Source organism: Pyrus communis, chromosome 6, assembly GCF_041283825.1.
Source record: "Pyrus communis isolate YQ-2024b chromosome 6, ASM4128382v1, whole genome shotgun sequence".
NCBI classification, from domain to species: Eukaryota; Viridiplantae; Streptophyta; class Magnoliopsida; order Rosales; family Rosaceae; genus Pyrus; species Pyrus communis.
The window spans coordinates 4,222,866-4,239,763 of record NC_142570.1 but is presented as its reverse complement, the minus strand read 5'-3'; the positions used below and the strand labels follow the sequence as shown (position 1 = coordinate 4,239,763).

Below are 16,898 nucleotides of genomic sequence, written 5' to 3'. Positions count from 1 at the left end.
ATTAGAGTTTTGGCTCTCCTCTTTCACACGGCACTACCGACCACTCACTTGAGGGAAGCTGAAATTAATTAATTGGCTTAAATATGCGGGTGAGAAGTGGGAGATGGGAAGTGGGAAGACAAAAGCAATCATGCAACCGAAAGCTTTCTGCTGCCTGTTATAAAATGATCCACTAAAACAGAGAAAATTAAGGAATTATGTTTTAGGCTTCTTCTCCGGAGAATGACAACGCACTGATTTGGACATTTTTCTTCGGTTACACGGTCACATTTATGTAGACACCATTTTTCATCGTTTTGTTTGCTTTGAAATGTGTTGAGATTTTTCCTTTTTAATAATTTCTGTTCACTTATAATACTTTTTTTTTCTTCTTAATTATTTAGAAGTTCTGTCGACTTATAATATTTTTTTCCTTTTTTTTTTTTTGTCAAAATAATATTTTTCCTTTTTAATGTGTTGAGATTTTCATTAATTTGTGGTTATTTTTTATTCTAAATTTCGGCAATGACCCTTTCTTCTTCTTTTTTCCAAAAAATAGAATAGAGGCTAATAACCAATCGATTATATGAAGTATGAACGCATGCATGTTTGTATGACTTTACTATATACAAGATTAACTGAATCCTTAGCAAACAAAATTAACAATCATATATATCCCACTTTAGGATTCGTTTTCAATCGAAGAGAGACAAGTAAGGTAGTTAGCAAGATTAAGTTTGACACCAAGTCTCGTGGTTTGAGCAACCTCTCGATGTAATCTCTCATATTTTGTTTGAGGATAGTATTACTAGTTAAGTGCGAGACATTTTTTTTTCTTTTCGACCAGGTTGAAATCCCCGACAAGATTTTTATTGAGGTTCATTGTTAGTACTATATTCTCCAGTTGTATGTATTCCCTTTTAGTTAATGAATTTTGAACTAAAAAAATAAATTTAAGTATAACCCTCCTTTCTCTCTCGTACTATCTAGAAGATATTGTTTATAGAACAATACTTAGCTACTCAAAGATAAGTAGGAACTCATACTCAAAATTTCTCAAAATTGTTCGTTCTCAATTTATAGAACTTCATGTTTATAATCAGAATCGTTCATATTATAAATCACCCTATAAAGATTTCCTTTGCAAAAAATGAATTAAAACTAAGGTCGTTTAGTCATCAAATTGTTTAAAAACAAATGAATGGTATTGGTAAAAGCATTATGAATCGTCTATGTATTTACTACAATATATTGACTAAACGACCTTAGTTTTAATTTATTTTTTGCAGAGATGATATTTACAATGTGATTCATAGTATGAACGATTTTGATCATACGTACAAAGCTCTGTGATTAAAACACTAAGAATTTTGAGTAAGAATTCCTACTCATGTTTGAGTAGTCAAATATTATTCTTGTTTATATTTTAATCTTCTTTTCAAAGGTAAGAAAAAGTGAGATAAAAGTTGAGCCATTAACAATCAATGTTTAATGATTTACATCAAGCTTTCACTACACAACGGTGAAAGGTTTTTAGTTTCCAAATGTGATAAATGATGAGTTCAATACTAATTTATTCTTTTAATCTTTGAATTATAAATGTATCGTTGTAAACTATTGTTGAATGATGATGTAAAAGAAAAAAAAAAAACAAAATAAATATCCAATGATGATGTAGATCAAGATTGAATTGGTATATATTAAAAGTTAAAGAAACATCAATGAATGTAGGTTTTTTTTATGGGAATTAATTCATATAGGTTGAATTGGTATGTATATCTGGAAAACAGTAGGTTAAAGTTTTCATGTGAAGAGTTGCAAATTATTCTCGGTGGCCATGCATATAAAGTCCTACGTTTATAAGTAATTGGTTGAATTTGGATATATACTAGGCTACTTGCACTATTTGATTAATTTTTGTTTTAGTAATCAATGATCCTAAAGAATAAGGGAAGCTCTTAAGATCGAACACTACATAAAACATGGCATGAAAGGAACACGGAGAATATAGAAGCTCGTTTGGATATCTTTTTAAAATGATTAAAAGCACTTTTAGAGAAAATAGGGTAAAGTACAAAAAACTATCTCAACTATTGGTGTCACGACACTTTCATACCTCATCTTTTTAAATTGACAATGTCATACCTCATCTTTAGAATTTGATCCAATGTTATACTTCCGTTACTTGGCCGTTTACTTTTCAGTTAAATGCTAACGTGGCTTGATTCGGAATCCACTTTCTATTAAAAAATCATTAAAATATTATTAAAAACTAAAAAAAAATTATTTAATATTATTTAAATATTAAAATAATAATAAAAAGTAAAAAAAAAAAACCATCAATTCGTCCCTCCTTCTCCCCATCTTCATTTTCTTCCAACCCCCCCCCCCCGGGCAGGAAACCCAAAAAAGAAAAAAAAAATTTGAAAACCCAACAACCCCCTGCAGAAGAACAAGAAGGAGGAGGAGGAGGAGGAGGAAGAAGAAGAAGAGGAAAAAAAGGAGGAAGGGAAAAAAAAATCCCCCCCCCCGCCCCCGGTCGGCGCGGAAGAAGAAGAAGGGAGAAGGAGAAGGAGGAGGAAGAAGAAGAGGAAGAAAAGAAAAAAAAAATTGAAAACCCATCAATACCCCCCCTGCGGAAGAATGAGAAGGAGAAGGAGAAGGAGAAAGAGAAAGAAGAAGGAGAAGAGTAAAAAAAGGAGGAAGGAAATAAAAATAAAAAAAAAATTTGAAAACCGTCAACTCCCTGCGGAAGGAGAAAAGGGAAGAAGAAGAAGAGGAAAAAAAAAAAAACTTTTTTTGAAAACCCATCAAACCCCAAATCCACCACTCACATCCATTCTCCACATTCTCTTCCGTACCCATCCTCCACCTTCTCTGCGCACTCAAGATCCCGCCCGACGGGATCTGGGTTTTTTTATTTATTTATTTTTTCTAGGTTGCAGGATGGAGAAGAGTGTGGGTGTGGGTGTGGGGGAAATTGAGTGTGGGTGTGGGGGAAGACAAATTGGATTCTTTTTTTTTTTTTTTTTTTTTTTTGGTTGGGATTTGCAGGTGGGGGAAGAAGATGAAGATGGGGAGAGGAGAGAGGAGGGAGGAGGGGGAGGGGAGGGACGAAATGAGGTTTTTTTTTTTTTTTTTTTGTTTAAATCTACTTTTTATTATTATTTTAATATTTAAAAAATATTAAATAATAGTTTTTTAATTTTTAATAATTTTTAATAGAAAGTAGGTCTTGAATCAAGCCATGTCAGCACTTAACAAAAAAACTAACAGAAAAATTGACAGAGGTATGACATTGTCACAAATTTGTAAGATGCGGAATGACATTGTCAATTTTAAAAAATGAGGTATGAAACTGTTATGACCCAAATAGTTAAGGTAGTTTTTTGTACTTTACCCGAGAAAATATTATTGGGTTCCAAAAGCACTTTAAATGTTTTCTACAAAAAGCACCACTTATGTGCTTCTTCCGGAAGCACTTTAAGGGTGCGTTTGTTGCACCGGACTGTCTCGGACTAGATTAGCTTCAGGGATTAAGCTGGACTGGCTTAGACTAGATTAAGCTGGACTAGTTTAGTGAAGCGTTTGGTGCAGTGTCGGACTAAGAAGTTGGATAATTATCTAACTCAAATATTATATTATTTTATCTATATTTATTAATATTTTATTATAATTTATCATTTTATTTGTTTCTAGAATCATATATTCTTCTGTAAGGGCCAAAATCTTTTTATTTATTTATTCCTAAAATTATCTCTCTCTACCCTATTCATCTTTTCCTCCACCATTCTCCCTCTCATCTCCTTCTTTTTATTCCGTTTCTCCATTTTTCCAAAATATTCTTCATCTCTCTGCAACTTCTCCCTATTTTCTTCCGGCAACTCTCTCCATCCCCTCTCCTTTTTTTCCCTTCGTCCACTTTATCCCTAACCTCTCCCTCTTTTCCTTATGCAGAAGATTCGCATGGAGGATTCATCGGAGCTCTCCACGCAGTGCCTCCTGATTTTCTTGAAAAATCTCAGGATTCTCTGGTGATTTTGCCTTTTTGTTTTGAATTTATGTGGGGATTTGCAGGTGCTTGAGCATTTGGTACGCTTTCGGTCCCGACTTGAGTCTGGGTTGCGCGCGAATGCAGAGATCGACGGCGAGCTTCTGGTGATGGTTGTCTGGTAGTGGTCTGGTGGTTGCAACCATGACGATTTTGTTGAGAAAGAGAGTGAATTGAACGAAGAAGAAAGGAAGGGAATCAATGGATTGTTTTTCAGTTTTGTTTGAGGTCTGGGTTTAGGCTTTTGGGTGGCATAGTGAAGGCCCAAGGGAGTGGGCAAAGGTGCGGATCAGAAGGGAAAGGGCGAAGGAGAAGGGAGACGACGGGGGATCAGCAGCGGGGGAGAGAACGGGACTAGCAGTCCGCTTGAAATTGAGGGGTCTCCTTAAGAACGTTTAGCGAAACGTTCAGTCGGGGCGAGTCCCCTTTAGTCCCATTAAACCTAATCCTTGTCCAGACCAAACAAGGGACTACAATCTAGTCTAGTCCAGTCTCTCTTAATCCGGTCAAACAAACGCCCCCTAAGTGCTTTTTCAGGATTTATTAGCATTTTTATTAAAGATTGTTTCCAAAAAGATTTTCACTAAAAATGTTTTCAGTCATTTTAAAAGTACATCCAAACGAAGTCTATATTTATATGTTTTAACTACAGTTATTAGTATTGGTCATCACACACACACACACACACACACATATATATATATATATATATATATATAGAGAGAGAGAGAGAGAGAGAGGAAGCCCTTAAGAGAATGGATCATCATTTTTTTATAAAAATAAGGATTAATTGTGGGGTCCACACCACATCGAACTTTAACAAGTTGAACAGTCTATTTTTCAAGTTGTACCTCATAGATCATCCATGCAAAATATTAGCCAAATTGGATATATTTAAGACATCTAATTAGGTTCAAAGAAATAAACGAATACTTTGTTATATAAGAAACAACGAAATTTGATATTGATAATTAAATAAGCAAATGGTTTTGGATTGTAGGATCAATGAATCGAGACTTACAAAATAGACAGTTCGGATCGTTGAAATTCGATGTGAAGTGAGCCCCACAAGTAATCCTCATTTTAAAAAAAAAATAGGGATCCCTTTGCATAAATGGCATATATATATATATGTTTCTGACTTTTTAGCGAAATGGCTCTTTACTTTGGTCTCTTCAATGAAAATCAATCGAAGTAATCTTTGAGTTTATTCACTGCAAATCATTCTGATCATTTCATCTAAAAGTTGTCCGTATCCTCCTTAAATTGTCACGTGAACGATCACGTGGCCACTTTTTTTAAGGGTGTTTTTGTCAAATCAACATCTCCACTTAACGAAAATATTGACATATTTTTCATAGAAAGACTAAAACAATTCACGGTAGACAAATTCGTAGAACATTTCTACCGATTTTCATGTCAGTGACAAATGTGAGGAGTTTACGTTAATCTCATGAATCATTTTATAACTATAAAACCTAAGTTTGTTGATCGATTTAGTGGGATTTTGATAGTATATTGGAATAATTTATATTGTTTGTTGATCATTGATCATGAATGGAGTCGGAGTTGGACTAGATAACTTTACGTAAATATTCCGATTCGATGGGATACGATACCTTATGCACATAGAAAGACATGAAGCAAAGATGTTGAAGTTAAAAAATGGAGCAGAATATATGACAAAATTGACAACCCAAATCAAGATATTTTGATTTTGATTCCGCGTAATTTTTTCCCGAATAAAATTGACCTACACCTCAGTAGTTCCTATCTTAGAAGATGCTTTGTGCCGCCTTACGAAATCAATAGAGCAGATTAACCATGCATGCATGCTTTACTTTACACCTATGAAGAGGAGAGATTTTTTAGTGTGTCTGGAATACGAAATAGTACATTAAATGTCATTATACAAATGGTGAAATATTTGATTTAAAAATTTAATAACTTAAAAAATAAATTTCCTCCACTTATAAAATAATGATAGATGATGAACCACCCGTGTTTCGAGTACAATAATCATGTTCGCGATTGGTGTAACATAATTTTATGGGGAAATGGATTCAAGACCCCCCATACGCTGTACATACATACGCGCGGACACACATATTAAAGATAATGCTGAGAAACCATTTGTTAAACCATATTTTGTAAATCATGTGACGTAGTTGTTGACATTGAAATCATATGACATAGTTATTGACATTGAAATATTACTTACGTGTTGATTAATGTGTTTAGTTTTTACTAATAATATCTCACCTAATTAAAAACCATATGACGTAATTGTCTACGTAACATTACTCATATTCTAAACATACGCAACTTCATAGTTATGTGACTACATCATCCAACAAATATGATATATTTTTCTAAATTATAAACAGGATAAGTTGGAGCATTTTATGGTGTCCCTTTACATACATACATACACATATACACACACACACACACACACACACATACATATGTATGCGGATCCTTTAACAAGAGGGATCCCCATTTTTCTAAAAAAAATGGGGATACTCCTCTTGACCGTTGGATTGGTTTTAATGAAATTGTGCGGTTGAGATTATATAGCTCATAAAATCTTTTTTATCCTTTTCTTTTTCTTTTTTTTCTTTTACCTATTTCCTTTTTCTTTTCTGGTTCTCTCCTCTTCCTTGCGACACAGATGCACAAGCATCTCCCACGAACAGAGCTTCGCCCTCAGCCAAATCACAGGCTATCACGTCTAACCTTTGAGATTTCAGGTATAGGTCTCCTCCTCATTCATTATTTTGGGTGATTAATTTGGATATTAGGTTGAACAATTGGGGTTTATATTTTTCGAATTCTAAATGCAAAAACCTATTTCCATTCTAATTCGGGATGGTTCCGTTTTGAATGGGTCCATAAATTTGGTGGTTTTCTTTCAGGTTTTAGGGTATAAACCTTTTGAGTTCTAATTCAAGTTGGTTACAAATGACGGCGTCAGTTAACGCCGTCAGGAATATTTCGTTAACTTTAACGGATTCCGTCAACGGCGTTAGGAATATTCAGTCCAAACTGACAGAATATTCCGTCGTCTTCTCTGGCGAGGCTCCGGCGCCGGAAAATCGGGAAAATTTTCAAATCGTCATATCTTCTTCGTTTTTCAACCAAATTTCACAAAATTGGTACCAAAATGAAGCTTACAACGAGAGGAACAAAATCATACCACTTTCAAGTGCTAAAATCCACGAAATCTCGCAGGGAAAACACCACCAACTCCGGCCAACCTCGAAGCTCACGATCCCGACGTCCAAAACCTTCAAACGAACCACCCCAAGCTTCCTACAAGCTTGAAATTCCCAAAAACACAAGAATTTACGTGTGCATGAACAGTGCCAAAAATCGGGTATCTCGAGTTCGACGTGAAAACGAAGGTATTCTTACCTGAAATGGGTATGGTTGCACTTCTACGGACCTCACGAGCATGAATATGTACTTTGTTTCTTCGATCTGTGAAGATTTGGGTGGTTTCTAGGTATGTCCGTACAAATGGAGGGGAAAATGGGAAGGGAAATGGCACGGGACAGGTGCAGGACAGGGAAAGGGTGAAGGGAATGTGTGGTGCAAAACCAGCCACACCAAGCTCAAAACAACCACACAACGTAAAAATTCACACTAGGGGCAAAATCGTCTTTTCACGCGTACGTTTTAAAAATTATCGGAACGGGCTGTCACACCTGAACGGCTCCTACTTGATCAAGCAACAAGTGGTTATCCATGGATAGTCCATATTCATAGTAAATACTTGAAGGGCTCCTGCAAAAAAAATGTGACAAGTAAAATCATTCGAGTTGTTTGATAAAGAATTTTCTGGTGGAAGAACACCAAAGGATCAACTATGTTTAAGAAATATACCCAAAAGCAAATGGTAGCCTCAATGGAAAGCGAATGTTCAAACGAGTAATGCAAATGGCATGATTGGCAATAAATGGCATATACACAGTCAATTTAATAAGTAAAAGCAAATGCAAACAATTTAATTAGTAATGAAAATGGCAGCCTCAATAGCAAGTCCTTGCCGATCGATGGGTTTCCTTGCAAAATCAAAACCCAAAAGGTTATAAGGTCCCAAGTTCATACTCTATTAATTAAGTCCATTCAAATCTGTAAGCAAATTTGAATTAGAAATCAAAAGGTTTTTACCTTAAAACCCGGAAGAAAACCACCAAATTTATGGACCCTTCGTGCCAAGCACGTGCTTGCGCGTGGCCAGTGCGTGCGACGGTGAAATTTTTTTCTAAAAATATGGGGATGTTCCTGAGGTTGAGTAGATCACGTTGGTGTATTCATACACCCCATTTTAGCATTGTATGAGAAGTTATTTCATAAGGTTGGTTATGTACTTTAAAATTAACGTTTTTATAGTTGTTTCGCATATAGGTGATACCTATCCCGAGGACGAGCGTGGTCACTCGAGGCAAGGGGGTTACGACCCTTCCACATACCAGTGAGTGGGCTTTTGGTTTTCCGTATATACCTATATACTTATGTTTTTCCCAAAAATTGATTTGAAACGTTTATTCGTTTATATGCCATGCTTATTGTTTGCCATTTATTTACGCATTATTAGTTGCATATATATATATATATATATATGTGTGTGTGTTGGTGCTGTGGACGCACAGGTAAGTGCCAGGTAAGTTATGATTTATGTTTATGTTTAGTAGTGATTTGAGATGCATAGAGAGCTTATAACCTGCACCTCCGGTGTTAGTGCTCCCGCCCAGAGTTGGGCACAGTCCTTCACGTGATGTTCACCTCCCGCACCACACGCTCATCTTGGATCCAAGTTAGGTGCACAGTCCTGTCGTACATACCGCTTTAGGTGGTTCCGACCGTAGGTGACCCGCGATTATTCACCCAGCCTTCACGTGATCGTAGCACTTGAGCGTACTTATATTACACCCAGGCTTGTCGTATATACCACTTTAGGTGGTTCCGACTCGTGTGTAGGTATAGTTAGGTGACTCCGGCTGACAAATTATATGACATTGATGTGATATTACCTGAGCACTTGCATTTACTTCGAGGTTTTGGCATAGCATATTCTCCGAGCATGATTTATATATATGTATATTATTTTCCTGGGAAGTATACAGGTTTTACGGCGAAGGGTTAGAACTTATTTATGAAATGGTTTTGAAAAGCTTTGTTTTTGCCCACTCATGCTTTTTGTTTTGCGCCCCTCCAGGTTCTAGTTGGCTAGCACGTTTGGTGGTTTCCCTGAGGATTTCCCCGGCATATCTGACAGACGATCACCAGTGTAGGACCACCTTCGGGTGTGCTTTTGTTATGTCGTTTTCTTCCGGACTGCATTAGGCTTTCATGCTCTGAACTTAGTGTTCACACTTACGCTTGCACTCGTTCGATATTACTTTGTGTAAAGCTAGTTTTTATTTATTCGTACTATTTATATTATTATTTTATTAGCTTCCGCACTGTGCACATGGTTACGTCACTTCCACGTGACGGCCAGCATGCCCTGATCTCGATCGGGGTGTGTCATCAAGTCTTTATTTATCGATTTTTGTAAATTGGTATTGTTTCTCACTATATATGAGAAGCATTGTAAAAGAATTGGATTGATATTCATGAAATCAAAAAGGTTGCCTCCAAAGTTGGTATGCTATTGTTCTTTGTCATTGAAATATAAATTTCTAAATAAAGTCATACAAAATACTTGAATTCCTTCAAGTTCATGCCCAACTCCTCCAAATTCATAGAATAAACTTGTACAAAATAGAGGAACCCCATTAACATCATGTAAATCAAGAACAAAAATATGAGATTAACATCCTGTAGATATTGGTGTTGTATGTAATGTCAAAAATGACCACATCACCATAAAACTTGTATGCTTGCCTAGAACTTGCATCTGCCCAAAAACATTGAGTTATCTTGTGTTCTTCATCTACTTGAATTTTGAATGTGAATTCAGAATTTCTTTCTTGCTCTAGCACAAAATGATCATGCAGCATTTTTCCATCATGCCCTTTCACCTAGTTTCACACTTTTATTCGATAGTTATATAAATCTTCTTATGTACAACCAATATTTTCAATTCCACCTACCTGTAATCTAAGAATATCAAATTGTTTGTGTGGAGGTATGTTTACCATGTCTAACTAATCATCTAATATTTTATGGCACTTGGTAACTTTGCAATGAGACTTTAGCAAGTGGCATCTTCGTGGCGATGCCATTGGATGATTATGACCCTCGTCAAATATGGTGACTACATGCCCACCAAGTTTAGATCTCACAACTATCAATCTTGCTTTACAACCCTCTTTGGTTAATCCATGACACTTGTGTTCGTCACCAATCCATTTTTTTGTATTACTTTCCTCTTTGTGTCACACAAACTCCTTTTATGTGATCTCACCATCCTTATTTTTCTTACTTTAATGCATCTGGACACTAAACCCAACCTCCCTTGCATAGTTGTTGTAAAATTCAAGCACTTTGTGACCTATGATAGGCTTGAACTCATCTGTTACCTGAGGATAGAAAAAACAAATGTCAGCTACAATTTCTGACTGATTTTCCATGGGAACTAGCACTTTGTGACCTATGGTAGGCTTGAACTCATCTGTTACCTGAGGATAGAAAAAACAAATGTCAGCTACACTTTTTGATTGATTTTCCATGGGAACTAGCATTTCATTAGCTTCCATAACTCGAATAGGCATTTTGTCAATTTTTGTAACTTCAATAGCCATCTCATTAGCTTCCATAACTTGAATATGAACATTAGCACAATTAAACATCCACACCAAAAAGAATAATAAAAAGCATCAACAAAACTTGAAAAGAAGAATAAAAGTCAAATTATTCAACTACTCCACTAACACATTCAAATCTGTAAGCAAATTTGAATTAGAAGTCAAAAGGTTTTTACCTTAAAACCCGAAAGAAAACCACCAAATTTATGGACTCATTCAAATTTGTATCCAATTTGAATTAGAACTCAAAAGGTTTTTACCCTAAAACCCGAAAGAAAACCACCAAATTTATGGACCCATTCGAGACCGGAACCATCCCGAATCAAAATGGAAATAGGTTTTTGTGTTTAGAATTCGAAAAATATAAACCCCAATTGTTCAACCCAATATCCAAATTATACACCTAAAATAGTGAACGAGGAGGAGACCTATACTTGAAATCTTAAAGGTTAGACGTGATGGTTTGTGATTTGGTTGAGCGCGAAGCTCTATTCGTGGGAAATGCATGTGCATCTGTGTCACAAGGAAGAGGAGTGGATCAGAAAAGAAAAAAGAAATAGGGAAAAGAAAAAAAAAAGTAAAGGAAAAAAAGGGATAAAAAAGATTTTACAAGATATTTAATCTAAACCACACAATTTTATTAAAACCAATCTAATGACCAAGAGGGTGCTCTCCATTTTTTCAGAAAAATAGAGATTCATCTCGTTAAAGGATCTGTATATTTATGTAAGTATGTATAATTAACATATTTGGCCAACTGACCTTTTCCTATTTCATTCACGCGTTCATACATATGCGTGCCTTGTTGCTATTGGACACTGCATTTTCTGATGTGGAATTTGCCAATTTGGGTTACATATCCACAATCGTACAAACACCCTTCCAAATTGGGTACCTTTTTTTTTTTGTTTTAATTCTTTTCAGTAAATAGTTAGATTATTTTGGGGGTTAAGTTCAGATTACATATGTCGACTTCGTGTCTTTATCCGACACAACCGCATGGCCCTCCCAATATTCTATATTCTGAGTTAATTAGTTGTTAATTTGGCACCCAACAGAAAGATCTCAGTTAGTGATGTTTTTTTATTAGCTAAATGTTCTTAAAATATGTTATCCTTGCATTTGTCGCCGCAAGAGGGAAAAAGGGAAAGGCGGATATTTGGCCGTGTGATTAGTTGGATTTAATTTATAGTAGCTAGCAACTTAGTTTTTTCATTTTTTTAATTGTCACACAAAGAAGAAGAACAAAATTATGTCACTGTGAAAGTAACATTTTCTTGGGCAAAACACTTTTCAGGGTGCACCTAAAATTAGGAACGTTGATTGTTTATGCTTCACTTTCAATATATTAGGTAATGCCCTAATATTGGCCCCCCATGAGATAAGTAGGGATTCTAAATTTATGAAATAATTAAGGTGAGACTGAGAGTGATAGAGAAAGAAGTATGGTATGGGTTGGGTTTGTTTTTTCAACCCGGAAATATTAGTTGCAATTGGAAATCCATCTTAAGGTGAAACGATAATTTAAAATATAAATTTTAGATTAATTATTCTTTTGATGAGCAATGAAACATGTCATAAAGTGCCAGTTTCTCCAAAGTTTTTTTTTTTTTTTTTTTTTCTGGATTAGGACCACATTTTAAACATTTTCCCTACGAATTAAAAATGATTTTGTTGACAGAAATGTAAACAATAAGGATTTTTTTTTTCATATACATTTTTTCTATTATTTACGTAATCAATAACAATAAGTTGTTATTCAACGATATTATGATTAAAGTTAAATCCAAAAATGCTAACAGCTTAGAGTAAAGTCAAATCACTATAGAATCGAATATTAAATAATAAACAACAGAAAATAGAGAGATAACAAGAATGGAATCAAAGTTGAAATGACAATAATTGAGTTTTAAAGACACGACAATACGTGTACAAAAAAAAAGTTGAGTGTATGCAAATCATTTCTCGCTAACATTCACTTTAATATATAGGTTAACAATTTACAGATACGAATGAATAACTCTTTAATTGGAAGGAACCAAGGTGTGCAAATTTCTTGAGTGCGCGATTAACAAGAATTATTGACCAACTCATTTGCTCAAAACAGCATCATGGGGTAGATAATAAAACAGCCAACCGATTTGGACATATATACCAAGAAGGCAAGTGGTTGGAGGATGTCTTTTGTTTAAGTTTTTTGGAGTGAGTTGGTGGAATGGAGGTCCCCGAGCTTACACCAATTATATGCAGTTGCAATAGTGTTTGAAACCAGCACAATGAACATTAAGAACAAGATGGAGGAGAAGTTAGGTCAATGGTTATTAGGTTCCTTGTGGAACTCATCTATCTAGCTAACTACATCTTTCTCGCTTGTATATGATAATACCAATAACATACCTTCATAAACAAAAATTTCAGATTAAAAAGATAATTACAATTATAGGTTACTCGAATTGGAAGCTAAGCTTGAGGTTGATTACGTGGGATGGTCCAACACGTCTCATTTATTAAAAAAAATTGGTTCAAGTTACAGTGAATAGACTTTAAATGCGTGGGTTAAAGATGTCAAAAATTGTCTTGGATATGGATAACCATGGAGATTTGCACCTTTTAAACTCGATGAAACGAATATGATAATAAAACTCTCAATCTTAAAATTGTCTTGTATACCTGTTTAACACTTTAAAGTATTAAAAATATATAGTTTTACACATTTTTCAATTTAGAATTTTGTTTCTTCGTTGTTCAAAATTAGTAGTATTCTTTAGTTTTTTTTTTTTTTTGGGGGGGGGGGATTATTCTTTAGTATTTAATGTAATGCTAATTATGAATTATTTTGTATTACTTTAAAGAAAAAAAATCAATACAAATAGAATGTGGATGCTTATGGCATTTGCATTTCCCGACCCGACCTACTTCTTTGTCATCTTTAACCTGAAGCCATTTTTTCAAAAGTTGTTCTTTTTACACCCAGAAGTGGTCTTTGGACACCCAACTATCTTTGCAAAATACCAAAATCGAGCCCTTAATAAATTATGCCTTATTTCATTAAAAATGAAACTTAATAGCTACTAAAATGGAATTTAAAACTAACAGAAAAACAAACTTTGCTATTCTAAAATACTAGCCTCTTGCCGCACGTGTCAATTGACTATTTTTTTATTATTTTACTTTATTTTTTATATTAATTTTTTTAAATATATTTTAAAACATAATGAACATAATACTCACAGTCTTACCGTGAATTTCTTTTATTTTTTATTTTTAGAAATCTTAACGAGAGAAAGGCAATTTGGGTATTATAAAAGTTTCATTTTTTTGCCTTCTCCCTGTGCATAGAGATTTAACAGTGGAGATCGACAGCGACCTCACTTCCTTTTTTTATTTTTCAATCTTAATTTCATTATTTACAAAAAAATAATATAAATTTCTTTTTGTTTTATTCTGAAATATTTAAATGGGTTTTTGGGTCATTTTCTCTTAATTTTCTTCCAAAACTTTGGGTGTCCAAAAAACACACTTTCGACTGTACACAAAAGCACTCATTTTCCAATGGTAATATAAAAAGCCCGGGCCCGTTTATAATTGGACCAAGGTCCAAACAGGCCCAAATGGACTCATGAAAACCCGAGTGAAATCTCCACCGTCCACCTGTCCACCTGTCCACAAGCTCATCAAGAAATCCGGGAAATACCGCTATCCAAAACCGCAAATCCCTAATTTCGTAGTTGTCCCAATATCTCTCCGTCTTCGTTCACAAAAATCGAATATTTCACCTGAAAATTTTGCAACCGCCGAGCAAAAATGTTGAGACTTGCGGCGAAGAGGCTTCTCCAAGGCGGCCGTCTGGGGTCACCGGAGGCTCAGTCGCCAGCGGTCCTGGGCCTGCCACGTATGTACCACGAGAGGGTGGTGGACCACTACGACAACCCCCGCAACGTCGGATCGTTCGATAAGAATGATCCGACGGTCGGCACGGGGCTCGTCGGCGCGCCAGCCTGTGGCGACGTGATGAAGCTCCAGATTAAGGTCGATGACAGCACGGGAAAGATTGTTGATGCCTGCTTCAAGACCTTTGGGTGTGGATCGGCCATTGCTTCTTCTTCTGTCGGTTAGTCACGTTTATATCTGTGTGTATATATAAATATAGATATTCAGATATTTGTGTATGTTATTTATTGTTTGGTTGCCTAGAAAATTTTGGGGCAGACAAGAATGAATTTTTTTTTTAATAGCAATCGGAATTCGAAGCATGCTATATGGACTGTAGTGTTTATTGATTGAATTCTTTGGTGATTTGTTGGATTAATTTGAGGTATGCTTAAGAATGTGTAATTTTGAGCTTATAACTTGTTCTGTTGGGTTGCCAATTAAAGATTGAATCCATACCTTTTCCCAACGTTTCGTATTTCATTCCAATTCATAGAGACAATGATTAATTTGTTTATTTGTGTAATCATCTGGGGAGGGAGAGTCTTGGCGCAAATGAAAGGTTGCTCTTTTGTGACTGAAAGGTCAAAGGTTTGAGTAATGGAAACAGCCTCTTTGCAAAGCAAGGGTAAGACTGCGTACGATAGACTTTCCCTCACTCTCGCAGAGCTGGGAGCCTTGTTGGCTTGAGGTCGCTTTTTGTATAATTGTCTCGGAGCCGTTTTGCTGTTTCAGTAATCAATCAACTGCATGTACAATTTGGGGTAACGGGAAATTTTGGCCCATTGAAACAAATTGGTTGTGTTGCTGCTTTCCTTGAAGCTCATAAATTAGGAATTGTAACATTTAAAGCTAATAAATTAGGAATTGTAACATTTATATAGGTTTAAGATGAATAATTGTTACTGTTTCATGGCTTATGAATCTTACCTTGCTTAGTTTTTGGTCTTAAATTGGCTAATATGATTCTTTCTGGACTGATAGCTTTGATTTAATTTGTCTAATGCTGGGTTTGTATCTTCTTTCAGCTACGGAATGGGTGAAGGGGAAACAAATGGAGGAAGTCCTGACTATTAAGAACACGTGAGTTCTGCTCTTCCTCTTATATATTTGTCAAATTTCTTTTGTTCATATTTCTTGCTGATATTGTCGTTAACATAATGGTCTTGGATATTTAATTGAGTGTATTTTTGGTTTGCTTGATGCTAGTTTTGTTCTTTCGATATTAACTTGTTGGCGTTGTATGAACCTGTGACTTCTGCTGTTGTATTCTCGGCATTTAGTTAATATTATTATGCATGAGACTTACCATGGTGTCCTTCCGCCAACTAATCGATATTCATGTTATCATGTTTGAGCACTGGTTTGCTGTTGCTCAAAGAGTTTGTTCTGCTGGAAGCTTTGATACTATGTGTGATTTTCTTCATTACATTTTTGCTCATTGCTTTGATTGGTTCTTTTGAATGTCGTTGCAGAGAGATTGCAAAACATCTTTCCCTACCTCCGGTTAAGCTTCACTGCAGCATGCTCGCAGAGGATGCCATCAAGGCAGCTGTTAAAGACTATCAAGGCAAGCGAACCAAATCAAGTGGCAGTACAGAGGTATCTCCTGTGGGGAAGGCTGCCAATGCTTGATTTTTCTCATGTGAAATGATGATGAAAAATTAGAGTGGCCGGTTTTCTACCTGTCCGATGTTTACCAGATGTTTTAATAATACGGTTGTACTGGATGAGACTAGCGTCCGTCGATCCGTATTTTTTCTATTTGTGTTCTTCTTTTCTCGTGGAATTGCAGCTGTATGAACAAACAAGCTTTTTGGGTACATATGAAAGATGGTTTTTATGTGTTCATGTGGATCCTTAACATGTTCAAACTCCTTTTAGTTTAAACCTTTTTTCTAAATACAAAATTGCAACTTTGCACCCTATTTTGATTTTACGTTTTGTCCTGTATCCGGGTTGATTTTATTTTATTTATAAATATCGAAATGACACAAAATATTCATTTATGACGATGTAGTAAAATAATTGTGAGTGTTAGGTACCCTATTTCATAGCAAAATGTTTGAGTACATACTAAGAACCTTGCAACCAAAAAATTCTACCAAATCACAAAATAAAGTAACATAGTTTAACTTCTGAAATCAACTACCAAAATAAAATGGATTTATGCCTTGGGT

General features: G+C 35.4%; 1 protein-coding gene across 1 annotated transcript; it reads left to right on the top strand.

The window, feature by feature from the left end:
• Positions 1-14,485: 14,485 nt before the first annotated feature.
• Positions 14,486-16,569, top strand: LOC137710374 (iron-sulfur cluster assembly protein 1). Its single transcript, XM_068449332.2, has 3 exons — positions 14,486-14,899; positions 15,747-15,801; positions 16,194-16,569. The coding sequence occupies exons 1-3, from the start codon at positions 14,593-14,595 to the stop codon at positions 16,351-16,353; spliced, it is 522 nt and encodes a 173-aa protein (XP_068305433.2). The 5' UTR covers positions 14,486-14,592; the 3' UTR covers positions 16,354-16,569.
• Positions 16,570-16,898: the final 329 nt, after the last annotated feature.

What these genes read in the sequence shown, in the direction of transcription:
- LOC137710374 (XM_068449332.2), top strand. Translation starts at nt 14,593, where the DNA reads ATGTTGAGACTTGCGGCGAAGAGGCTTCTCCAAGGCGGCCGTCTGGGG. An exon ending in CATTGCTTCTTCTTCTGTCG is followed by an intron (nt 14,900 to 15,746) that starts GTTAGTCACGTT and finishes ATCTTCTTTCAG; the next exon opens with CTACGGAATGGGTGAAGGGG. An exon ending in GTCCTGACTATTAAGAACAC is followed by an intron (nt 15,802 to 16,193) that starts GTGAGTTCTGCT and finishes ATGTCGTTGCAG; the next exon opens with AGAGATTGCAAAACATCTTT.